At 41.1% G+C, this 25,952-nt stretch overlaps 1 protein-coding gene across 1 annotated transcript; it reads left to right on the forward strand.

Moving 5' to 3' along the window:
- Positions 1–783: 783 nt before the first annotated feature.
- LOC108135826 (neurogenic locus protein delta) lies at positions 784–22,828 on the forward strand. Its single transcript, XM_017256708.2, has 6 exons — positions 784–1,462; positions 7,105–7,416; positions 11,108–11,174; positions 15,080–15,328; positions 18,441–18,495; positions 20,690–22,828. The coding sequence occupies exons 1-6, from the start codon at positions 1,406–1,408 to the stop codon at positions 22,443–22,445; spliced, it is 2,496 nt and encodes an 831-aa protein (XP_017112197.1). The 5' UTR covers positions 784–1,405; the 3' UTR covers positions 22,446–22,828.
- Positions 22,829–25,952: the final 3,124 nt, after the last annotated feature.

Consider the following 25,952-nt stretch of genomic DNA (forward strand, 5'->3'; position numbering starts at 1 on the left):
AACAATTTTTGTTAAAATTTTTTTATCACAAAAGATCTGAATGCCAAATAAAGAATTTGGTTAAAAGTTTTTTACAGCTTATCTATACCAAAAATACTATAGGTAAGTCAAAAATGTTAAGTTTTCGGGTAAAATAAAACGACTTAATTGACCAAAAAGCTATCATAAACAAGTCATACGAACTTTGTCTTTTCTATTAAATTATGTTTACTTAACTGTTACAAGGATAGTGAAATACATAAAAAATAAAAGTGAATTGTCCATAACTACTTTTATTATTTTTTTTAATAGTATTTTTTCTGTTCCTATAGCCTCTCTGACTATTCAAGTAGTTTTTTACTCTTAAAATGATTACAATAATTTAAACTATTGTTAATTGCTACTGAAATAACACAATAAATGTTTACTATTTGCTTGCAACATTTCTTTGCAACAATGTTGCAGCAACATTTGTTCCATCTGCCCGCGGAAATGCACTAATTTTGGCCACGAAACCCGTTCTCCAAAGCAGCTGCGCCACCAATACGTAGGTTAGAAAAAGTCAGCAGCATAGTGCGTCTCGCTTCCGCAGAGCAGCGAGAGAGCGAGAGTCGGATTTGAGAGAGCGCGAGAGCAAGAAGTGCAACACGCGCTCCGTGCAACAGAGCGAGATGCAGCTAGCGCGGCAGAGCGGGAGAGCGCACGAGAGAGCACAGGAGAGCGCGAAATGAGCACGGTATATTTTAGTACTTTCCGAGGAGGTAAAACTATAGGGGACTTGGGTTCGGTTTTGGACGTTAACGGCATTAAGTTTTTCAACTCGGCCGCGCAAATAACTCAAGAACGGCAGCTCCCGAAGCAGCCACTGAGCATATTGAAAAACACAAGTCCCCGACTCGATTCGCGACCTAAACCATTCAGTGTGTGACGCGAACTGCCAATGCAATAGTTTCCCAAGAATCTTGGCAGTTCTCAGCTAAAATTGAAATTAAAAAGTGCCAGAACCAAGAAATAAATAAATGATCTTCCAAGAGAATAATAAAGTGTTTCCGCCAAATAAAACGCAAGAATCGCAGCACCGTTAGTTCTCCTCTCGCTTTTCCCTTTTGCGCTTCTGTGCGTGAAAAGGAGAAGACACGCGAAGTTCGCGAAAAGCTTAAAATTCGCGACACTTAAAAATAAACACACTCGAGGAAATTACAACAAAAAATGTGGCGCGTGCACGTGTAGCTTGCGACAACAACAAAACATCGAAAATGCTTAAAGCGAATTGCAAAACCATGTGCGATAAGTAACCAAAAAATACACAATAAATACAATAAACAATTTGAGTAGTTGCCGCACACACACACACACACAGCCCGTGGATTATTACACTAAAAGCGACACTCAATCCAAAATACCAGCATCAAAAACAGCAATAAACATGCATTGGATTAAATGTTTATTAACGGCATTCATTTGCTTCACAGTCATCGTGCAGGTGAGTTAAAGTCCCAGGAAAAACCCACATTATTCTTCCAACAATCTGTGTTTTTCGGCGCTTTTCCAATTTCCTTTTTTTCCGCGCATGCGTGCACTTACCGCTGAATTTTGCAGCTGCCGTGCTGGGCGCGCATGTGTTTGTGGCCAAGAAGGGAAGAGCAATTAAAGGCTTAGGGTTGTCAGGTCGATAAATATTTTTAAAAATTCTTTAGATTGGTGGGTGGTTTTAATATTATCTAAAAAATAAATTTTAAAACCACTCTAGCTAGAATCCTACTTCGGACGTTAATTCAGTTCTCAAACGCTTGTAATTTGAGAACTTTTTGGGTAGAAACAGCTGAGCTCGTATTTTAAGCGGGTTGGCTTTTAGGGGTGGAAACTGTGGATCGGATCACCCTTTTCGGAATATACTTCGTAGATGAAAACTAGTTTGAAAAACAGACGAGGCGAGGCCAATGGCCAAACAGGTCCATCCCCAAAAAATTGTTGAATACTAATACACAGAGGAAAATATCAAATATCAGTAAAATAGATTTTAGAAATATGTCAGAAAAAAGTTTTGAAATAATGAATTCGTTTCGGTGTTCCTTAGCTTACATTTAATTCCTTTTGTAATCATAACTTCACGTTCATTTTATAACAAACAGTTCAAAATGATAAAAGAAACAAAACAACAGGAATTGTTAACAATGCTGGACTAAAATCATTGAACATTATATTTAACTGTTAAATCAACATTTTAAATAAAATTTTTCATTAGCATCGAAGTCTGGGTTTTAATTATTAGGCTTAGCTTTTTTTCTGTGTAAAAGCAGAGATAATCAAAGTCTGCCTCAACATCAAAATTTACCACCAACGGCGTAAGCCTCTTGAACAGCAGCAAAAAATTATAAAACTGCTCGATTTCAATATGCGGCTTTTGTGCTACAGTACAAGCCGATGTTAAAAAGTTGATGATGCTGGGCAACATCTGCCGTTGTCGCTGTCATCTCCTCCTCTCTTTCCCCGCTTTGCATGCGCTTTTTACATGCGATTTTTTTTGGTTTACTTTACGCTCTGCGTAGGTCAACGGCGACACATGCGCAGCCCCACTTGCTTCGCTTCTCGTCATTCCTCCTTGCGATTCTTTTCTGCCATGCTTTCATTGATCTTTAACGCCAGCATCCCCCGGTTACACGGATAAAAATAATATACAAAAAAAAAATACTTTAAAAAAGATATACCTTTTTTCCTTGTAGAAAATCTTCATAAATAAGGGTATATATGAATTTGATTTTTATCATCAGCGCAGTTTACTGATTTGTTTTAATTAAAGCAATTTAGTTTAATGTGTTATTAAATTAAATAAAAAGAGAGGGTCTTTAAAATCTTTTCCCAGTTTTTAAACAGTTTCAGTTAAATCTTTTTAATGTTTTCTTATCGATAGTATTACCCACTTATTTTCTGTGCACATTGCATGTGCTCTTAACCTCCTCCACTCTCCGCACTTCTCATTATTTTCACCCAACTTTGGCACGTTGCGTGCTTTTACCTCCACTCCTCGACCAGCTTCTTTTTTTCCAGTCTTTTATTTAGTCGCTAATTTTAACAACGTTCCAAAAAAGTGTCTCGACGCCAACCTCCTGGGGTCTTAAGACAGCGACCAGCTGAAAATGTTTCCCCCATATATGGAAGCATCTGTTCCTAAAGATTCCCTAAGTTCTTACTCATTTCCGACTGAAATTATAGGTGGAATAGTTTAATTTGCCACTTAAAATAATATCTCGGACAATTAGCCCGCCATTAGCAAATGCAATTTAATTCAATTTTCTCCTTATTCCATAATGAATTATATTCTCACAATTTCTCGACCCTTTCATGTCCCATGCTGCGTTTAAATATCAATTTAAGTATCAAAATAACCGTGCTCGCATTGCCTTTGGGTTTTGCATTTATGCAATTTTCATATTAACATTGAGCGCCGAAGGAATGGAAATGAATGAATGAATGAAGACGAAGACTCGTGGGGGAGCTCTCGTAGTCTTCTCTGCTCTACTCATTCTCCATATAACATAATTAATTGCAATTTAGAAGCCAAAGAGGAAGACGACTCCCACACAACGCGATGATTCACTTGCGCTTGTAACTGTTTCCCAAGCCCGTTGTTAACGGTTGATTATGATGATGAATTTAAATGATTAATAAACAACGTGCAGTGTAGGGGCATCAAAGCAAACACCTGTAGGAAAGTCGTGGAAAAGCCAGGGAAAATTATAATAAAAATGCGTGCTTTCATACATTTTTATGTCCCCTTGTGTTATTTTTTCTTCTGTTTTTTTTTTGCTTTGTACAACAACTGTCTGTCTGTCAGTCAAGGCAAGTTGACGTGGAAATCGCAAGAAAGAAACGAAGAACTAACTAACTAGTCGCTTCAAGCCTGAGTGATCGCAGTAAAAATAGGAGTAGTGCCCAGTTAAAAGAAAGAAAAGCAACAGAGACAAAGAATGGCTCAAGCAAAAGGTAAACAATGCAACGCACTATTTTCTAACACTTTAACAAGTGTCTGTCTCCCACCTGAGAGGTTGGCAGTTCCAACTTTCAAGTTCCACCTGGGGAGCCCCCTCGTGGCCCCCCTTTTACAATTTTTGTATCTTTCGGGTCTTCAGGCGTAGTAGAGCTTGGAGTTCATAGTTGAAGGCGAAGGCAAATAAAAAACGGAAAAAGAACCATTACAAGTGTACATGTGCCAAAGTTATGAGGCGGATTGTGCAAGGTGTAACTGAATTTTCAACTTAGAAGATTTACTTCCAAGAAATTTCAAAAGAGTTGAGAAGAAGCATTTTACACATGATTTAATTTTATTAAATAATAAAATTAATTCAGAGTTCTGGTGTCTAGTTTGTAGTTAAGTTGAAATGTTTTGATTCTCTATTTTATTGCTCTTTGTTGTCCACTTATAAAATGCTATAGCTTAATAATCTAAAGTCTAAAATCTACCAATTTTTATAATTTTGCCTTTTTCTTTTATATATAATTTTCCTTGAAAGCGTTATAATATTAACCGTATTTTAAGGTCCGTCAAACTATGTTTAGACGGACCTTAAAATGGTGTGAGAAACTATAACCAAAATTGGTGTCAAATGCTGGACAAAACTATTGTGGTTTTAACGATTGCACTTTTTGTTTTGTTTTGTTTTTGCTTCCCACCATCTTTAAAGTGTGTGTGAATGTTTGTTCGGTGTTATGCAAATTGATTTGCTTGCTGTTGTTTTTTGTTTGTACATATTGTGTCAACTGCTGCGCCTTTGTTTGTGTGCGTGTTTTGTTTATCTCATTTTTTGTAGTTTAGTTTATTTTTGCTTTCCTTTGGCCACGACACAGCCCCGCCCCCGACATCCACCTTTCCAACCTTCCTTCCGCTCAATGGTTTTTTCTCTCCTTTCTTTATTTTCTTTTTTATATTTCTTTTATTAATTCAGACGCATCGTTTGGCTTGATTGTCTATTAATTCTTTTTGCCTGCTTCTTATTCTTGTTTTTTGCGCATATTTATGCTCTTCTTCAAAGCGCCGTTGAAAACAAGTTTTTGCTCTGGGAGAGCCACTCTCGCACACTGTTTCCCTCTCTCTTTTTGGAGCAGCTGCAGCTTGTAAGCTTGCACACACACACACACTAACAAACACGCGACTCCAATTCACTTTTAAGTCACGTTTTATCTCTTTTTGCGCTCAGCTGACAACAACAACTACCGCTCTCCCTCTCTCTGTTAAACTGTTATAGCTTTGGGGCTTCGCTTCCCTCTCTCTGTTGGCGATCTTTCAATATGGCTGCATGCACTGCTCTTCTTCACCTGGCTTTTATTCGCTTACACCTTTTGCTGCTGCTCTCTCGCTCTCCGCGCTCCCTAGCTCTCCCTGTCTCTTTTCCTCGTTTTAACCATCAATGTTGACCGGCAAAATCGTATGCCGTGGGAAACAATTCGGTTTTACTTGTACATTTTTTCATCGTTTTTCTCTGACGTCGACGTCGCTGCCTGTTGCTGCTGCTTCTTTTATTTAATTTTTTTTTATTGTTGTGTTGTGTTTTTTGTGCTGCTCTTTTGCGTCCGTTTTGTTTTTGTTGGCTGCTTATTAATACATACACGGAGAAAAAGACAGACTAAACAGAAGTTTACCTATTTACTGTTTAAATTCAATTAATTTTACATAACGAGTTTTTAAAATATAATTAAAATATTTTATTATCATACTTGCGTGTTTTAGATCAACAATTAGACATATTGTACACACCAAATTAAAATGCATATAATTAAATATTATTAAATTATTTATTACATCTAATTAATTTTTTCTTTTTGTTTCTCTGGTTGCTTTGTACCCGCGTTCGTTGCCTAAGTCTTTCGTTTCGGCGCTTACATTCGTTTGGTTTGTCCTCTCTTTCGCTCTTAATTCCCTTACAATTACAATTGGAAAAGCCTTTGAACAATGTTAGCGCCAGCTTTAGCTCTGTTTTCCGACCGGGATTACACCTGTGTGATTCGACACAGCATCTCTGGACCGCACTTCTGCTTAATTGAGCAATTAAACACCCGTGTTCCTACAAAAGCGAAGAGGAAAACCCACAAAACTTCCCAAGCCACATGTGGAGCACTCGACAATAAATAAGTGAGAAAGAGAGACGGCGACTCACTGCTGTGCTCATGTCTTGTTAACAATTAAATTGTCGTTTTAACAAGCTTCACTTGTTGTGGCTGAAATGTTAATTGCCGAACAGTTATAGAAAACGGAGCAATAACTCCGCAGTGCGCCTATTTTTGGGCATTGGTCGCTTGTTTCGCCCATTTATGGGCCCAGATGATGAAGTCATAATTAAGTTTTAAGTGCCAAGTCCAAATCGAGGTGTAATGACAATTTCCCTTCGAATTTCCAACTCAGAAATTATGTTTTGTTTTAAAACGTAATAAGATGGAACCCAACTTAATTTAACATGCCAAAACAAACATTTACAAATTATTGTATATGGTCATTTCAAGCGTGACAATTTTTATCACTGCAAATTAACATTTTCCCAACATGGTAAATATTAAAAAATCAATTAAATCGACCAAACGACACTTTCGAACACATGCTTGACCCATTTAGCTAATTTCCCTCACACCTCGCTCAACGGCATCAAATTAATTGAGAAATTTATGGGACGACGGCTATCAAACAAATTTGCAAATCCAAATATGCAAATATTGTCGGCGCTTCAAAACGAAAGTCGAGCAGAAAGCCCAGGCCAAGACGGGCAAGCCAAGTGGAATTTATTGCAAACCGAATCGGACCGAAACGGAGCGGTCTGAAGAAAACGACCGCTTGCTGAGCATTTGTCATGTGGCCGGGCTTTTTCGGTTCGGTTTTGGTTCTCGCTTAATATTTCATAAGCCTGTTTTCGTTTTGTCCTTTGCATGGGTCTCTGCTGCTGCTGCTGCTGGTGTTGCCGCTGAAATTCCTCTGCAATTTCAGTTTTTTGTTCAAATACCATGCTGAAAGATTTATCGTCTTGTTCGGAGCTGCATTCTTTGTTCTCCGATGTTTTGTCCCTCTTTTTCTGTGCCTTAATGAATTGCTTTTTAATTTGATTTGACTAATAAAATACCCCCTTGTTGCATCCGTTGCAGGTTCACAGTTCCGGCAACTTTGAGTTGCGACTGAAGTACTTCAGCAACGATCACGGGCGGGACAACGAGGGCCGCTGCTGCAGTGGGGAGTCCGACTCGGCGACGGGAAAGTGTCTCGGCAGCTGCAAGACGCGGTTTCGCGTCTGCCTGAAGCACTACCAGGCCACCATCGACACCACCTCGCCGTGCACCTACGGGGACGTGGTCACGCCCATTCTGGGCGAGAACTCGGTCAACCTGACCGACGCCCAGCGCTTCCAGAACAAGGGATTCACGAACCCCATCCAGTTCCCCTTCCAGTTCTCATGGCCGGTAAGTAAACAAGTTGAAAATATAAATGGCGTATTTCTACTACCTAATCAGTACTTATTATATTTTCCAAAAAACAAAAATCTGTTTAGAAACTCCAGATTTATTGCCCCATAGAAATGCTGTAAAATTAAGGGATCAAAACACTGTGCCGAACACTTTTCGCTGTCACTGTGGCTGCAAATGGCCTGTGCGGATGGCTTTTATATTTAGATTTGCCCTGCGACGACGCCAGTCACTCATTCAGTCAGTCAATAAAAATTTCCAAGTTGTCTTCCTTGCGTTGCGTAGTTTTTCGCCAGAAAACTTATTCGTGCGGCATCTTTGCTAATTTGTTTGGGCTTTTTATAGCCCCTGATCGCTCCCGCGAGAGAACTCCCCGGCTGCCGCGTTTATTTCCGCCGAGCGTCCTTGTCGAGGGTTGTTGGCTGTGGCGCACACGCCGCACCAAACATCTGTCGACTATTAAAAATGCGCTGAAAACGCGTGCGCGAACCGCACCACGGCGCACCACCACCATATCACCGTCACCACCAAATTCAGCACCACCACCAGCGATCCGATCCCATGCGATACCATATACTATACCAACTGGCGAGCGACAATTTCCAGATCGCTGGGTTATAACCACCCCTGGCTCACGAACTTGCCGTTACTTTTTGCCCTACACTTTCCAGTTTTGAATTCTCGGGAGACATGCACATAAACAATCGTATTTCCCAAAGTCAAACTTTCTGTTACTCGAAAGAGTTTGTAATTTATAAGCATAGTGTTTTTTTCTATGAGGCAAAATTTTTCAAAAAGAAATCCAATAACTTTAACTAGTTTAAAGCTTCTGCTGGGTTATTCAACGTTCCAAAAAAGTCACCCTTTTGGAGATTTATTTTTTAGGACTTTTAACCCCCTTTTTTTTCGTATCTCTCTTTAAAGCGCACGTGTGCTCAATAAATTGTTGAAATTTTGAAATACCGCCACAGACGCTCGTCTTTATTCTGTTCAGCTCGACTGGCCAAGAAAAATATGTATATCGCGGCTGTGGCTCGGCTCGGTATGCCGTGCATTTCTTAATTATTATTACGACAAGAGGCTCTACAACACTCGCTCTAGATGATGATGGGTCCACCCTAGAAACGAAGAAGTTACTCAAGCTTCAAGGTATTTTTATGCCAGCAATAACTGGAGTTTGTAACGTATTTTTGTGTCAGTGCGCCCGCAGTTTAAGGGGTGTTTTTCCCTCTCTCCCCCTAATAAGTGTTTTTCTCTATCTCGATCCCCTTTCCGTATAATATGTTTTGCTATTTCTCTTTGCGTAGACATTTTACTTCCTAATTGTTCAGAGCTGTGCGCATGTGCAGCGTCACTATTATTATCATTACACACATGTATCTCAAGTGTGCAAAGTCATGGTCCGAAAAGGGGGAGGAAAGTATGGAGGGGGCAGGGCTATTACCACCGGACCCAGGTAGCAAAAGTTGTTTGGCACGAGAAATGTGTAAGCTGCATACATTTTTAGCGGTTAAACTGCGGGCAAGCATAAATAAACAATTAGCGAACTGTGGGCTACCATAATTAAGTTAAAACGGAGAGTCTCGAAAAGCACGCGCCAAATTGTTCAACTTAGGGCTAATTTAAATATTTTCTACTATATACAAACTCAAAAACATTTGCTTGGAGCGTTGTATTTTTAGTTTATCTAGATAATTCTAGCTTTTATTTTGGTAAATAACTTTAATTAACTTGATTTTATTTTTAGTGCGACACGAATTTTAGTTCTTTGTTTTGCTATCTAAAATTAGTTTTCTATTTAGGCTTCTAACACATTCTAGACTTTATTTCGGTCTGTTTCCGCGCACTTTAAACTCCAAAATATTTCTAGGTCAAACTATAAATTTAATTATAGTTTGACTCTGTCTGCTGCCGCTGCTGCTGCTGCATCAACTAATTTAATGTTGCACTTAATTAAAACAACGAAAGACGAGCCACGCATGCCTGACGACACGCCAGAAGATATAGCAACTGATGTTGCATTGGGGGGGTTGTCAGCCCAGCCCAGCCCTGCCCTGCCCTGCCCTGCCACTCCCCGTTTTCCGCCCGCCCCCAGCGACTAAAAATAGTGAAGCGATGGCAGGCAGCATTCATGCGCCTCTTGCTCGTATTGAACTTTGCTACTTTTGTCCCCCGTCAGATGGTCTTGTCTTGTCTTGTGTCTTGTGTCTTCTGTCTTCTGGCTGTGTCTTCTGAGAGTCAGTCCCCCTGTGGCTGTTGCTACGTGTCTGGCTACCACTCCTACTCCCGGGTCTTCGAGCCCTGCCGCAGTGCACTTCACCCTATCCAGATCCCTATGCTGTATGCTTGCTATATGCTGGATATTGACGTTGATATACAGCACCGACGCACGCGATATTCACTAAGCGGCCGCTGATGCATGTTGCCTCATTTATTTTTGGATTCTGGCATACGCCAGTGCGCACGATTGTCTATAGGTACTCGCAACTTATATATTTTACGTGCACACTAAGGGAAGGCTTTTAAGGTGAATAATAAGTATTTCCCTTTAGGTCAAAAATTGAGCACTAGATAGCTAAAACGAAAAATGTTTACCCTTGAAATAAATAATATTAATCTACCTGCCAGAAATTGATATAAAATAACTTCCCTTTTGCTCCCAACTTTAAATCCCCGACATAAGCCGCATAAAATTGGCCCTATACAAATTTCCCACAATGGGAAATTTTATGCAGACGACCAGCAATCACGTAGTCGCTGTTGAAAACTTTATTTCTCTGCACAATAAAACCAATAAACCATCGCAGCGCTTCATTTCATTTTAACCATTCGTTTGTTATTACCTTTCCTGCTCATTTCCCATTGTGCGCCGCTGGTTAAGCCGATCATCTATGTCTGATTTGCTTCCTGTCGTGCCCATATAAATTTTACGTTTATTCGCAGCGACAAATAGAAGAGATCCGCGAAATGTGCAATTTCAATGTCTGACACACACCAAATGGCAATGCAATCGTTATGCAATCAATCGGCAACTCTGGCTTATCAACCAAATTAATTCTACATCTCCGCTTGGCAGGCAGCCATGCCCACGCAAAATCGAAAGTTGGTCGAAAAATTAGTCATTTACATGCCATGCAACGCGAATCGAATCGAAACGAAACTCGAAGTTCGGAGTTTGGAGCGCGGAGATCGAAGCTCTACGCAATCCAAAACTGCTACGCCCATGGAAAACCGCTGCAGACACCTCTGCAAAAGTTTCCATCGGCTGGTTTTCGCCTTGCTTCGGATTCAGATTCGGAATCGGATTTTGTGTCATCTCTGCCGGTTTTTCCAGCAGCGCTGCATTCGAAATCAAGTGTGAATTGAGGGCGCTGCCTGGCGGTTGCATTCGAAGTTGCATTTTACCGATTTGCATTTGAAATGCATTCGCATTGCATTAGATTTCGGTGGCCTAAGGGGGCGGTGGTGTTTTCGGGGATTTCGTGTGGGCGGCCAACTTGCTTAGCCAGCCGCCTGTCATAATCTCTTTATAATGAGCGCTCACTGTGGGGGCTTCGGAGCTTCCCATTAGCTCAAAATTAGTTATAGCCGATTCGGTTTTGATAAGTGCATTAGGCATTAGTGCCTGTCATTTCCCGTTTAGATGCGAACTTTCTTTAACCATTTCCTTTTCTTTTCCGATTTACAGGGCACCTTCTCGCTGATCGTCGAGGCCTGGCACGATACGAACAACAGCGGCAATGCGCGCACCAACAGTAAGTAAAAGATATTATATGTACCCATGTATATGAAAAATACCTTTCAGGCCGTTTAATTACTTCCTTGAAACATTGCCAAAAGTTATGACGAGCTCATCCTGCTTCCTGTGATCGAAAGCTGTCAAAAAAGCGAGGAGCGATCGCAAAGACCTGCAACTTGATACCAAGCTTTTGCGCTTCGCTCAGTGTAAGATTTCCGGGGTATTGAGTGGTTTTAAATAACCAACCAGCACACACGGGGGATAATCGAGGGCCAGACTTTGTCGCCTTTTGTTGTCTTGTCTGCCTGTTTGAACGGAAGTGTGCTCGAAGTTGAGGTTTGCCCATCCCTCATTTGCTTAAAATGCAATTAAGCCCGAGCTCACGAACTAAACGCTAGTCCAAGGCGATTCCGATTGTCTCGATCGGGATCTCGATTCGAGATCGCAGAGATCGTGTGTAATTCATCTTGGAAACAATGCTACATGGATCTGCTGTGTAGTAACTGATTTTCTTCCAGCGATAAGGACCACACAAGGATCTAGCCAGCAGTGCTGTCCTTGACAAAGCAACCAGATTTTTCTTTCTTCAACAAAACAAATTCCTCAACTCGATTTTTTAAAAACACTTTTTTGTGGCCGATTTTCCCACACAATTTGATGAAAGAGCCAAGGAGGAGAAGGCTACCTGTTTGGGGCTTAGCTACCTGCACTTTCTTTTGGCTCGAAATTTATGGAGTTTTCATAGGAATTTCTAGCATGTTGTTCTCTTTGTTTTTCGTCTCGCCCTTTTCTTCAGCTCGCCCTTTTTCCCTTTTTCGATTTTTCTATATTTAGCTTGGCCTATTCCTTGAAGGAATTTTAATTGTTTTGCTTGGAGCTCCTTAACCGATTTTCACTCGGCTTCTTCGACTTCCCGCTGTGCCGCCTTGGCTACAGGCTAATTTCCGAGGCGGTCCCAGGCTAATAGATCTTTATCGGTACAAGTATAGCCTCTCCACCCCCCTGTTCACCCCTCTTCACCACAACCCCCAACTCCCAACTCCCAAGCAATTGCAATTTCAATTTCTGCACACCGAGATTTCCTAGTCTCGCCGCCTGTCAAGGATTAATTTCATTATTTAAAAGTATGCAACACAGTTTTTTTTTCTCCTTTTTCGTTCGCTACGCTGAATGACGATCTCCCGCATACTTGGACTTGCATAGCAAGTTTACGCCGCAGCATTTTGCAAACGAGTTTAGCTCTTTTTTGTTATATTCATTTAACATAAATTACATAAAGGGGGAGGCGGAGTGAGGGGCAACGCACATGGCGACCTTTTCGCCAAGTTTTTGAGCCCAGAGCCTGAGGCCAGCAAAACGGCCAACAGCCGAAGGAACCGGACCTGCTGGGCAAAAAGAATCTGAATCCCAGTTCGGCACTGTGCAAAAATGACATTATTAACTTGATGTTAATGTATTCAAATTGGGCATGAATTAATAGAATACTTAAATTTAACCAATGAAGCACTAATAAAATTTGTTAATTTTGGTATTTTTCCATAATATCTCCTAATGCGATGACAATTTTCGTACTGTGTACGAAAGACATTGCAAGGTGATTCTCTGGCCTCTTGATGCGTTCAGAAATCTTTCAACTCATGGCTCTCGAGATTTTCGCCGGACTGTGGCGGCCTCTTCGGTTTCCTCACCTATCCCTACCTACCAATTAATCTCTGCCAATGCCAAAGTTGTTAGTTGCACGTTGCGACCGCTGCTCTCCTGGTTCGATGTTGTTAAAATGCTTATCTTTTAATTTTAACTCATTGGATCAAGAAGCGGCAGCCCGGCAACAAGAGCCCAACTTCTCTTTTCGACTTGGCTTCCTTCGATCTTTTCTGTCTTTCTGTCTCTCTGTCTGTCTGTCTGTCTGCCACAAAACTTGTCGTTGTTGTGTTGTTTTCGTTTTTGTTGTCGTCGTGTGTCTTGATAAAATGGTATTTTCGAAAAAATTCCTCAAGTCCAAGTCAGCGATACTTGGGGAGGCGGATGCTGGGTGGGGAGGGGAGGGGAGGGGATTTAGGGGGATCGGGAGTCAGAGTCAAGTTTGGATTTCTTGTTGCAAATTTGTTGCACACAAATTTCACTCATTTGTTGAGCGCAGCAAATGGGTTGACAAAGCGGTTTTCCAAATAATATATTTGTGTGTCAAATAGGCTTTTCATTATTTCTCCTTACGCTAAATACCTTCAAAATTTGTTTATTTTTTTTTCTTGACAGTTTACCTCTCTAGAGAAATTCCCACATAGTTAATTTTTTGAAAATCCTTACATTTCCGCGATTGTCAGTCTTTTTTTTCCAGCCATTGCGAAAGTTGTCACACGCCGCTTTTCCACAGATAATTATGAAAATGCAGCTTTGCGTAAATATTTTCACAAAAAATTTGCCTCATATATTTTATTGCACGTTTTTCCAAACTGGCCAAACTGGCCAAAAATTGTGCGTCTCTTGCCGGCTTGTCTAATAACCTGTCATGCCACAAATCCTATGGGCTTTATCGCACTAGTGAGCGAACGTGTGTGTCGGTGTTGCAAATGTAAATAAAACCACACAAAGTACAATTCAATTTTTTGTTGTTTTTTGTTTTCTGTTTTTTGTTTTTGTTTTTGGGAATGTTGTCGGCTGGTGCGATTTTTGCATTGAATGCTTTTCCATGTTGTCGGCCCCGTTCGTCGTCGGCAGGTGAAGCTTGGCCAAAAAAAATGCAATTGCCAACACATAACAGCTTACTGCCAGCGGATCGGGCAACTGGCTAAGAATTCTGGTTGCCGCATTTGAGTTGTGCATATTTTTGGTAATTAATTAGTGAGTTTTTGGAGTTGCCGAATTTTTTATTTAATATTTTTATTGGCCAACCAGTTAGGCTGCTTGTCAATGGACTCGCTCCATATGTGCGCCCGTGTAATATATAGCTTTGACAATATGGTTTGATATATTTGGGCAAATATTTTTGTCGGTTGCTCAATAGTGGTAGACTGGAAATGCGGAAAATTTGAACTTGTTTATATGCTCTCCGTTTTACTTTCACTATTCCAAATACACTTTTCACCAGGCTAATTAATTCTGTTGTTTTGTTTAGTTCTTCTCTGGCATTTCGTTAGATTATTATTGCTTTGTACATACATTTACTAGCAGAAAACTTGACTGTGGCTTAGCTTTGGCTTAGCTTTGGCTTAGCTTGCCTGCAGTTCGAATAGTCATGCACCTGCAATTTACTTTATAGACCATGGCATAATGTGGCTGCACATGTATCTGTATCTGCATCGGTGCCAGTGTATCTGCATATCTGTGTAAATGTGTGCCTGTAGATACGAGACGCACACAAACGAGTTGCCTTGCCAGCCATCCCAAAGTCGAGACCGGTCGGCGAACAGCTGAAAAATGCTTCGACGAGCTTGGCTGGCGGTCTGCCTGCTGCCTGCTGCCTGCTGCCTGCTGCCTGCTGCCTTCTTTTATTTTTTCTTTACATATTTTGTTGTTGTTGTGGCTGTTGTTGTTGGTATATTTTAGCCATGCCCCGTGTCTGTCTGCCAGTTTGCCTCTCTCATCGCCAAATACCATACCAAGTAGTAAGCCGCCGTAGTCCGTACCCTAACCAAACTGCATACCTCGGCTTGAGCACTTGACTCTGTGACGAGCAATTGCATTTTGGGGGTTTTCAAGTTTCTTCGCTTCACTCCGTTCGATTTCGATTTCGATTTTTGGTTTTTGTTTTTTTTGTTTTTCTATTTCCCATTTGCTGCATTCCAAACAGAGGTTTTTTTTTTGCCTCGAGCGCCATCTCATCGGATCATCTTTAACCCAATTAATCTTCATTAGTCTATCGGCGGGCTCAACTTGTTCTCACACACTTATCGTGGTCCCGATCTCTCTCTCTACTTGCAGATCTCCTCATCCAGCGACTGTTGGTGCAGCAGGTACTGGAAGTGTCCTCCGAGTGGAAGACGAACAAGTCGGAGTCACAGTACACGTCGCTGGAGTACGATTTCCGTGTCACCTGCGATGCCAACTACTACGGATCCGGCTGTGCCAAGTTCTGCCGGCCGCGCGACGATTCGTTTGGACACTCCACTTGCTCGGAGACGGGCGAAATTATCTGTTTGACCGGATGGCAGGGCGATTACTGTCACATACGTAAGTAGAAAATGGTTTTTAAATAATACCATGTGGGAGGTGATTTTCAATATAAGGTTAAATGTTGATGGGTACTTGTAAGCGAAGGGCATTTGTAAAAATAATCAATAGAAGAATTGAAACATTGATTTAACTAGAATGTTTTCTATCAGTTGGAACTTAACTTTTGCTTTTACAAAACACAAATAGTTTTTTGCCATTCGATTATTTCGTGATTTGTTGAAACATTCACAAAAGCTTAAGCCATAGATACAAAGATACACTTTGAATCTCGGCCTTTGATATCCACACGGATCAATAGCCTCCATCCACCACTCCACACATTCTTTTACGCCGAAAGCACTTGGCTCGCTCTGTTTGTTGTTGCTTCTGCCGATCTCCCGATTCAAGTGGCTAAAAACTTAAGTTTATTTTGTGTTTTTTTTTGTATTTGGCCTGCCAGCTCTCATTATTATTGAAAATCACTTGCTTGTCAAATCAAATGAGATGATTGTACACAATGCCCAAAAAAAAGAACTGCTGCTGCTGATGCTGCTGCCCCAACGAATTAAAGTATAATTATTTTCAAATGCGTACGGTGCGATGAGTTGACAAAAAAGCGAAACTAAAAAATTTGAATACACAAAATGGATATCAAGTGGGGGGAACAAGAAATCAAAGTCAAACAAATAAATTAAAAATCAATGAAGTTCGGGAAACGAAAAACAAAATGCAAGATTTTTGGGAAAAGTCATTTGTCATTGGAAGAACAAAACGTCTAACGAACTGCCGAGAGCAGAAATTCGGGCAGCCCTTTGTAGTTGGTTGGTAGTCGCTGTTTAGCTACCTTTGCCTTACCAACAACTTTTCAACTGTGAATCAGAGCAGACACACCACAACACAACACAACACACACCATACCAGACCGACAACGATGATGATGATGGGGATGATGATGATCTTGATGATGAGGAGCAGGGCATACAAAAATCTTCCCACGCCAAGTGCAAGGGCCCGGGTTTTTGGTCCAAAAAGGTGTGGTGCCGGTGTATCTGTATCGGTGGTGTATCTGTGTCTGCGTAAGGGGTCCACTCGCACATATACAGATGATCAAGGCTTGAGTTTGGGTTTGGGTTCGGGTTCGGTTTGGTTTGCCTTGGTTCATCGTCTGCATGCCGAGCATTTCTGAGGACCCGAGAAGAGGAGTCGACGTCGACCCAAGAACAAACTTCCTTTAGGGCTGTTGTGGCAACGTCTGATTACACCTTAAATGTCGTAGTCTCCTGAAGACGGGCTTCGGTTCGATTCTTCTGCTTCTTTACTGCTCTTCTCTTCTCTTGCCCTCCCTTAGCTCTTTTTTTTTTGATTTTTTTTTATGTTTCTGCGCTGCCTTTTTTTCGGGGCAGATAATTTTTGTGTCCTGCTGCCGGTTTAGCAAGTTGCCAGCGGAAGAGGCAGCTGCTCCTGCTTGCTATATTTTATTTTCAACTTAAATGCGCAGAAATGAGCTTAAATTAAGGCACACACTCGCACACATGTGCGAAAATTATTTTCCAGCAGCAGAAGCAGCAGGAGCAGCAGCAAATAAAAAGCCCAAACGTGCAGGCTGCAAAAACAAAAAAACAAATACAAAAAAAAAACAGCCGAGAAACAGAGTAAATTGGCCCAAAAGGTCTTGAAGGTTTTTTTTACATCCCCCTTTGTTTTTCGGCCAAGTGCGTACGTATATGAATGAAGTTAATTTCAAGGAAATGAGCTATTTTGGCTAAACTTCGTGAATGGCAAGCAGCTGGCTGGATTGTTGGCCAGTGGGTGCTAAAAAGATGCATCTGCGAGATACATTTGATGAGCTTTGAGAACCCTGGCCAAAAGTGAAAGTAAGCGGAAGAGGCGATATATATATATATATATCATTCGATTAACGCGGATTATTTCTGGCCTGGGGCGTGTGAACTTCTTTTTCACTTTCTGGAAAATCTATTTCAAGCCAGCCTCCGTTGTCTGCCGGCGATGGTAATAAAAATCATTGGCAATTGCCAATATTACGCTTTTCTCTATATATATTAAAAGGGGGCTGTGCTCGCACCCCCCCCTCCGGCATCCATCCCCTCCGTTCAGAACACGTTTTTGTGATTTTCTAGCAATTTTCCTGCCGCTGCCGCTGCCGCCGCAGACGCTTGCTTCTGAATGAAACTCCGACGGTTTAAAGAGGAGCATCATCATCAGCGGCGGCAGCGGCAGTGGCAGTGGCAGCGGCAGCGGCAGCTTGAGCGGCTCCTTCCACGTTCTGGGCTCCTTTTGGCATTGCCTTTTTTAGTTTTGTTCACGACTTTTACCCCTTCTCTAGGCCCTTGTGGCAACTCCCCAACTTCCTGCCTTCTGCCTGTTGCTTCTCTCGCCGGCCGAAACATGTTTGCCACATTCTTCGGAGAGATCCCAACTCCGACTCCGTCTCCGACTTCAACTCCAACTCCAGCCCAGCTTCCAATCGAAGTTTTCGTCGAACCTTTTGAGCTTGGGAATCTGTTTTCTGTTTTGGGCCACGGCCTCCGCCTCAGCTGCTCAGGCTACAACTGCTACGGCTGCTACGACTGCTGCTTCTTCTCCTGGCCATGGGATTATTTCATTTTGTGTGTTTCCTTTTTGGCCTTAGAAACAAGTTATTCCTGCTTGGCTTAAAACACTCACACACTGCCGATCGATCGCCAAAGAGTTTGAGAGCCACTGGCCATGATTCATTTTTTATAGTTTTTCTTTTTCTTTCATTTTTAGTCTGTGCTAAAACGTTTTAAACGTTTTTCTATTGTTTAACGCGCGGCTTTTGTTTCATTTCCCAGAGACATCTCTCATTTTTGTTTTGTATTTATTTTTCATTGCCAGACGCGTGAAAAAGAAAGTTTTTTCGGCACTTCTGCTTCGGAATTGCCTCAATTTGATGGATCTCGATGTCTGTGAGTGGGTTGCAGCTCGTCGAGTGGGTGTCCCCCGGGCTTATGTTTGTGTCGAACTCTAACTCGGACAGGTGGGGAGTCCATTTCAAAGCCATTTAAGTTTTTGGGAAAGTGCCGCCGCCCGTATTGTTTACATTTTAATTAATTTATATTTAAATTTTTCCTCTCTTTTTTATTTGCAGCCAAATGCGCCAAAGGCTGTGAGCATGGACACTGCGACAAACCCAATCAATGCGTGTAAGTATTTTATTTGATCGTATTTATTTGATTAGGCCTTTGTGAGCCAATGCTGGCATATCTGTAACACATCAGAAAATGGATAGTTAAAATTAGTTTGCTAAATCAATATTGTTTTTTCAAAATATTTACATTTTTCTAACAACAATCAAATCATTGTGTAAAATCCTTAGAAACTTAGAGGACAATGTATTTCATAGAGCCAACTGTTGCTAACTGCAACTAACGGGTTATTTCGCCTTCAATTTTATGATGATTCTTGTCCTCCTTGTGTTTGCACGTTTTATTTGTTTGTGTTTGTTGTTTGTTTTTTTTTTATTTTTTTTTGCTTTTGTTTTTTGCCTGCCCACCCAGCAAAAACAAGAAGAAAAACAGCAACAACTATCATGATGGGGCACACCTTTTCAATGTAATGCTGAATGTTTGACTGCTACCGTGAGCTTTGCGAAAAGGGCAGAAAACACTTTGCTGCTCTTTTATTTTATTTTATTTTATTTTTATTATTTTTTTGTTGTTGTTTTTACTTGGATTTTAATGCACGTTTTTTATTCGCTCGCTCTGTTCGTTCGGCGACCGCAGAAATTCTTTTGGTTCGGCGCGATGTCATTTGATTTGGCCGGGGTTTTGCATTACAATTTTGAAGCGAAGTAAAAGCCAGGCGACCAAATTGAATTACAAGTACCGAAGTTTTTCCCACATTTTTGCCCATCAAGGTGTAAGCGAACACTTTTGACGACGCTGGCAAATATTTGCAGATATTTGCAGCATACAATTTCAACAAAAAACAGCTGCACAGGGGAATAAAGTTCAATATGGCTAGACCCAATGCTTTTACATAACTTTACTTCACTTTACTTTACTTGATTATTTCTATTTGAATAGTGTTGTGCTAATTTTGCTACACTAGCGGCGATCTGCTAAATTGATTTTTCAACGTCGAGAGTAGAGGATGTCGCTCATTATTTATGCATTATGTTGGCCAATAAATATCTCTCACTGGCGGCCGGGCGGAAATCAAACATTTTGTGGTCCGCCGATAATTGTGCCAAATAAAAACGAGCACCAAAATCAACACATCATTGTGTGGAATGGAGTGGAGTAAAGTGATTGGTGGAACTGTTTTGTGAATCGAATTGTTAGCTGGAAACCACAGATACGCCCGGGTATGCGTGCCACTTAGCCAGGTTGTTTGATGGTGGGAATATTTTAATAATTCTAAGCGCATACAACACACATTTGCTAGTTGGCAACGCGACTGCTGCTTTTTTGACATTTCTTTGTGTACACACTGGCTGACGCATATCAATTACTACTTGTCTCCCAGTCTGTCTGTTTGTCTGTTTTGTCTGTTACTTGTCTCTCCAACTCCACCGCTTCCACCCACTCCGCCCTCCGCTATTTCAACAGGTTAGCTGTCTTGGTTTGAATTATTAACTATTGAAATCTTTGTGGGTGAAGGCTTTTTTGCCTCACAGTTGGCCACACTTGCATTTGGCAATGCGTGCATGTGCGTGCGTGCATGCTTTTTTTTGTTGCAGAGGAAACACTTTTTTCTTTTTGGGCTTGAAATCAATTTATGATCGTGAGAAATGCAAAAATTTTGTGACTGCCTCTCAGCTCTTTCTCTCTTTCTCTTCTTTATTTTCAAGTGTGCGGATATGACTTCTTGCAGAGACATTCGTTTTATTTCAATTGCGAACGAGACTTTTTCAAGTTGACAAGCCATCTTCCTTTCCCTGGGTCTCTGCATCTGCCTTGCTCTTTTCTTGCCCATCCTCTGCCTCTTTTTCCACTGCAATCAAGCGTGGCATGCAAACAAGTGTATGTGGGGGAGGGAGCGGGATGCAGAGATGCGTGGAACAGGTGATGGAGCACCAGTCTTCCAATTCCCTCCTGCTCGCTCGCATTTAAAAGTCAAAAGTAAACCAGCGCTCGCGGCGCTTCAATAAACAGAGCCAAAGATGTTTAACTGTGCTTGTGGATTTCTTTGAGACCTCTGTTAAAGAAATAAAATGAGTGATACCCAATGTTTTCGAATGTGCGATGAGCGAAATAAATTAAATATAATGTAAATAAATGAGAATAACTCATACTCAAGCATGGTCACACTTGCAATGACACCGTTATTTCTTGTATTTATAAACCTACAGTCACACTAATCATCCCTTTTTTACCTTTCTCTCTGTTTTTACAGTTGCCAACTGGGCTGGAAGGGAGCTTTGTGCAACGAGTGCGTTTTGGAACCGAACTGCATCCATGGCACTTGCAACAAACCCTGGACCTGCATCTGCAACGAAGGATGGGGTGGCTTGTACTGCAACCAGGATCTGAACTACTGCACCAACCACCGACCCTGCAAGAATGGCGGAACCTGTTTCAACACCGGCGAAGGATTGTACACCTGCAAATGCGCCCCCGGATTCAGTGGCGATGATTGCGAAACTGAGATTTACTCCTGCGATGCCGATGTTAATCCCTGCCAGAATGGTGGTACCTGCATCGATGAGCCGCCGACGAAAACGGGCTACAAGTGCCACTGTTCCAGCGGCTGGAGCGGCAAGATGTGCGAGGAGAAAGTTCTCACCTGTACGGACAAGCCCTGCCACCAGGGCATCTGCCGCAACGTTCGTCCCGGTTTGGGGAGCAAAAGTCAGGGCTACCAGTGCGAGTGTCCCATTGGCTACAGCGGACCCACCTGCGAACTCCAGCTGGACAACTGCAGCCCGAATCCCTGCATAAACGGAGGAAGCTGTCAGCCGAACGGAAAGTGTATGTGTCCGGCGGGATTTTCGGGCACCAAGTGCGAAACGAACATTGACGATTGTCTGGGTCATCAGTGTGAGAACGGAGGCACCTGCATCGATATGGTCAACCAGTACCGCTGCCAATGTGTTCCCGGATTCCATGGCACTCATTGCAGTAGCAAAGTGGATTTATGCCTCATCCGGCCGTGTGCCAATGGCGGAACCTGTTTGAATCTGAACAACGATTACCAGTGCACCTGTCGGGCGGGATTCACTGGCAAGGACTGCTCCGTGGACATCGATGAGTGCAGCAGTGGACCGTGTCACAATGGCGGCACCTGCATGAATCGTGTCAACTCCTTCGAATGCGTATGTGCCAATGGCTTCAGGGGCAAACAGTGCGACGAGGAATCCTACGACTCGGTGACTGCCCACCAATATGGAGCCACGACGCAGGCCAGAGCCGATGGCTTGACCAATGCCCAGGTTGTGCTGATTGCTGTTTTCTCAGTGGCCATGCCCCTGGTGGCGGTGATAGCGGCCTGTGTGGTGTTCTGCATGAAGCGGAAGCGCAAGCGTGCCCAGGAGAAGGACGATGCGGAGGCCAGGAAGCAGAACGAGCAGAATGCGGTGGCCACAATGCATCACAACGGTAGCGCTGTGGGCGTGGCATTGGCCTCCGCCTCTCTGGGCGGCAAGACCGGCAGCAACAGTGGCCTGACCTTCGACGGCGGCAACCCGAACATCATCAAAAATACCTGGGACAAGTCGGTCAACAACATTTGCGCCTCGGCTGCAGCGGCAGCGGCGGCGGCAGCAGCGGCCGACGAGTGCCTAATGTACGGCGGATATGTGGCCTCGGTGGCCGATAACAACAATGCCAACTCAGACTTTTGTGTGGCTCCGCTGCAGAGGGCCAAGTCGCAGAAGCAACTCAACACCGATCCCACGCTCATGCACCGCAGTTCGCCGGCAGGCAGCTCCTCCAAGGGAGCGACGGGGGGAGCACCGGGCGCGGCGGAGGGCAAGAGGATCTCCGTGCTGGGCGAGGGCTCATACTGCAGCCAGCGTTGGCCCTCGTTGGCGGCGGCGGGCGTGGCGGGAGCCTGTTCATCCCAGCTGATGGCCGCCGCCTCGGCAGCGGGCAGCGGAGCGGGGGCGGCGCAACAGCAGCGGTCCGTGGTCTGCGGCACTCCGCACATGTAACTCCAAAAATTCGGACGGGCTCCAGGCAAATCCGGAGAAATCCGTATGGAGCTAACAACACACACACACATACACACACACACACAAAGAAAAGACTGGGTTGGGTTCGAAATGTGAGAGAGACGCCAAAATGTTGTTGTTGTTGATTGAAGCAGTTTAGTCGTCACGAAAAAATGAAAAAATCTGTAACAGGCAAAAACTCGTAAACTCCCTTGAAAATTTTGTATAGTAATTAGCATAACTGTGACCTAGCCGTTTCGATCGTTCAATATATCATTGTTTCCAGCTGGAACATTTTTTATAGATTTTATAGAATGCAAATCCTAGGAATTATAACTTTGGAAATCATAAAGTTTGAATAAAAATTTTTTAAATATTGAAAATTATTAAACAAAAACAAACAATTTACCCGATCGACACTGCAAAAGGGACACAGTTTTTGCAACCATAATTATTCCAATGGACTGACCAAAGCCTAAAGTTGTATACCATAAAGACAAACATTCAAAATTAAAAAACTTTTTGTTTTTGACACCCCCAAAACCCCTCAAAAAAAAAATCACTTGACCAATTGCTTGCTAGAATTTAGACCAAGACCAAGAACCACTGGACGACAGAGTCAGAGAGACGACTCTGCACAAGTTTTGACGTTTTGCATGTTACTGAAAAATCTGCTTCAATTTAATCTATTTTTCACTTAGTTCGGAATAAATTGTAAATATTAATGGTAGCCGTAGCCTACGCGTAAGTGTAAACTAATGCTAAAACGATTGAAAAGAAACCTCCTCATTGACGCCGCCCGAAACGGTGCTGCTTTTCTATGCAAGGCAGTCGGTCGGATCGGGCGATTTGTATATAGTACTCATAGGTCACATCGATATACGACATGGATAAGAGAAAAAGATGAAAAGCCACACAAAAAAACTACATAAATTGACACTATCTCGACAATTTAGTTTCTAACTATGTATATGTAAATGTAGCGAACGAAGAGAAACCTAAACTTAACTCGACTCTAGCTTAATGTTAATTTAAAAAAAAGACCCCACACAAACAAACATGCGAAGACAAGCAAAACATTTAGTGATTCTATTTTAAGTACTTCTAATTTACCCTACCAACCAATTATTTTTTTTCGATTTTTAATCTTATTATTTTAATCTTTATTTTTTAATTTTGTCCATCTACAAACCCTATATTATTTTTCGGCCTATTCCGATTTGGAGCATTTATCAGCGATGAAGTCAATAATATTTGTAGTTAGCTCCTAACTGTAAACGAAATGTATTGAATTTATAAATTGTAAGTTGAAAAGCAAACAAATTTAATGAAAACTCAAAACTGAATTGGAACAAAACAAAAAAAAAAAACAATATATAAACAAAAGCTAAGCAAAAGTTAATGAAATATACAAAACAAAATATACAAACACAAACAAATGAAAATTCGTGTTTTTTCAAAGTCTCCAAATAGTCTTATTATTATTATTTTTTGTTATTAATGCAAAAAAGGTTTATACAATTTAATTTTGATCTCAAAACCGAAGACAACCAGACAATGTGCAGCACGAAAGACGCAAAAACTGTTTGCGAAATTCCAAAATGTCAAAATTAAATCAACAAAACTACAGTTAAATTGCAAATGGTTCCTCGTTAGTGTAAAGAAATGAAAACTAGTTGTAAAAGTGCTAAATACAAACTGTGCAGCAACTTATCTGATAAATCCTACACAGTATATATTTTTATACGTTTGCTATCGCAGCTCTCTCATCCAATTTTGTACATAAAGTTTTCCGATCCTGTAAACTGCGCTCATACGGGATATAAGCTTTTACAGCCTATAGCCACACACATATATTTTTTATAAATATCTAATTTTTAAATAGTCGTTTTTAGTAATTTATATTTTTATTGCAAATGTAAAACCGAAAAAGGAAACAAAAAAATTAGAGAAACTCGAGAGAAAATTGTAAAAAGTTAATAAGACCCTAAAACACACATATTTATACCAGAAGAAAATAAAAAATGAAAACCCATAAAAATAGTAGTTACTTGCATACAATTGTAATTTAGTGTTGTACTTACGATTTAGTCTAAACAATTTTATGAAATTTTTTAGTAATTAAAAAAATGAATTAAAAAAACGAAGCAAACAAAAAAGCCACAAAAAAACGAACAAACAAAAAATGCAAAAGAAAAAATATGAAAAAAACAATAAAAAATTTTTATGAATGAATTATAAAATACAAATGTTTAGTTATTTGGAAACGGGTGGGGGTGGAATTGCAAGGAAGTCGGATAGCGCAATTTCGATAATGTTGTTGTGGTGCTCCTCGATATTGTTGTTTGCAAATTAAAAGAAGATTAAACAGTCTGAAAGTGTTTTGCTTTCTGACATTAGAGCAAGATGAAAGTGGCATTTGCTTTGCCAACAAATCGAGGAAAGTGCATGGCTGCAAATCAAGGAATTTATGTTGGCGTCAAAATGCTATTTTAATTGTGATTTCATACTGCAAAAGTGCAGGAAGACATACAAACAATCAGCCAAGAAAGAAAGCTAAGTATTTACGGCGACTAAGAAAAAACAACCAAATTAAGCAGAATATGTAAACATCAAAGTTGATGTCTCAGTTGTCTTTGCCGTCTTCAAGGTGTTGTTGTTTTGGCAGGAGCTTGTTTACAAGGCGAATTACAGTGGATCCCAATTGTCAAATATCAGACAAAAAGTTATTATGGTGAGTATCTGTTATCTTCCGCAACAATGGTAGTCAAATCTTAGTCATTTCTCTTAAAAATATTATTATTATTTGTTGGAAACTTTTTTAAAATAAAATTGTTCCCAAAATTAACGTAAAAAGAACATAGAGAAAGAATGCATTACAAAAAACTTTAAAAAGTCAATTAAAACTGCCTTGTAATATGTGATTTTATAACTAATTTTGTTTAAAATAAAATATAAAACATTGGCATATATATGTTTATACATGGTAGAAGTATATTTTACAAACCCTACTAAAAATTTGTTTAACATATGATTGTTAGTCTATAAAAAGTATTATTATAATTGACCTCAAATGCAGAATTTCTTTGATGAAATCTAACACCATTTTGTTAATTGACTGCCACTTGGAGCTTCCATTTTATAAGCCTCAATCAGAATTTCTGCGACTTTGTAACATGAAAATATATAATAATATGCACAAAATACAACCACTGTGCTGCAACTCCCAGAAATTACAACAAATCACGCAGCATACTCAAAGCACGACAGAGTGGCGAGTAGAGCTACAGAGCATTAACAATAAATTCTCGCATGCCATTGTGAAATTCTCACAATAATCATAAATAATAGTTTATTTCTACTTTTTAAACGGCCTGGCCGAGAGGCTGTTAATGAAGTTGCCTGCCCGCCGAGTGCGTATCTGTCTGATTTACTAACTGAGCGGCGGTACTAAAGGAAAAATAAGCGAAGAGACGGCGACCAGGTCGAGATTCTGCCGCTGATGCT

The sequence above is a fragment of the Drosophila elegans genome, unplaced genomic scaffold (assembly GCF_018152505.1).
Source record: "Drosophila elegans isolate 14027-0461.03 unplaced genomic scaffold, ASM1815250v1 contig_476, whole genome shotgun sequence".
Classification (NCBI taxonomy): Eukaryota; Metazoa; Arthropoda; class Insecta; order Diptera; family Drosophilidae; genus Drosophila; species Drosophila elegans.

What these genes read in the sequence shown, in the direction of transcription:
- LOC108135826 (XM_017256708.2), top strand. Translation starts at nt 1,406, where the DNA reads ATGCATTGGATTAAATGTTTATTAACGGCATTCATTTGCTTCACAGTC. An exon ending in CCTTCCAGTTCTCATGGCCG is followed by an intron (nt 7,417 to 11,107) that starts GTAAGTAAACAA and finishes TCCGATTTACAG; the next exon opens with GGCACCTTCTCGCTGATCGT. An exon ending in GGGCGATTACTGTCACATAC is followed by an intron (nt 15,329 to 18,440) that starts GTAAGTAGAAAA and finishes TTTTATTTGCAG; the next exon opens with CCAAATGCGCCAAAGGCTGT.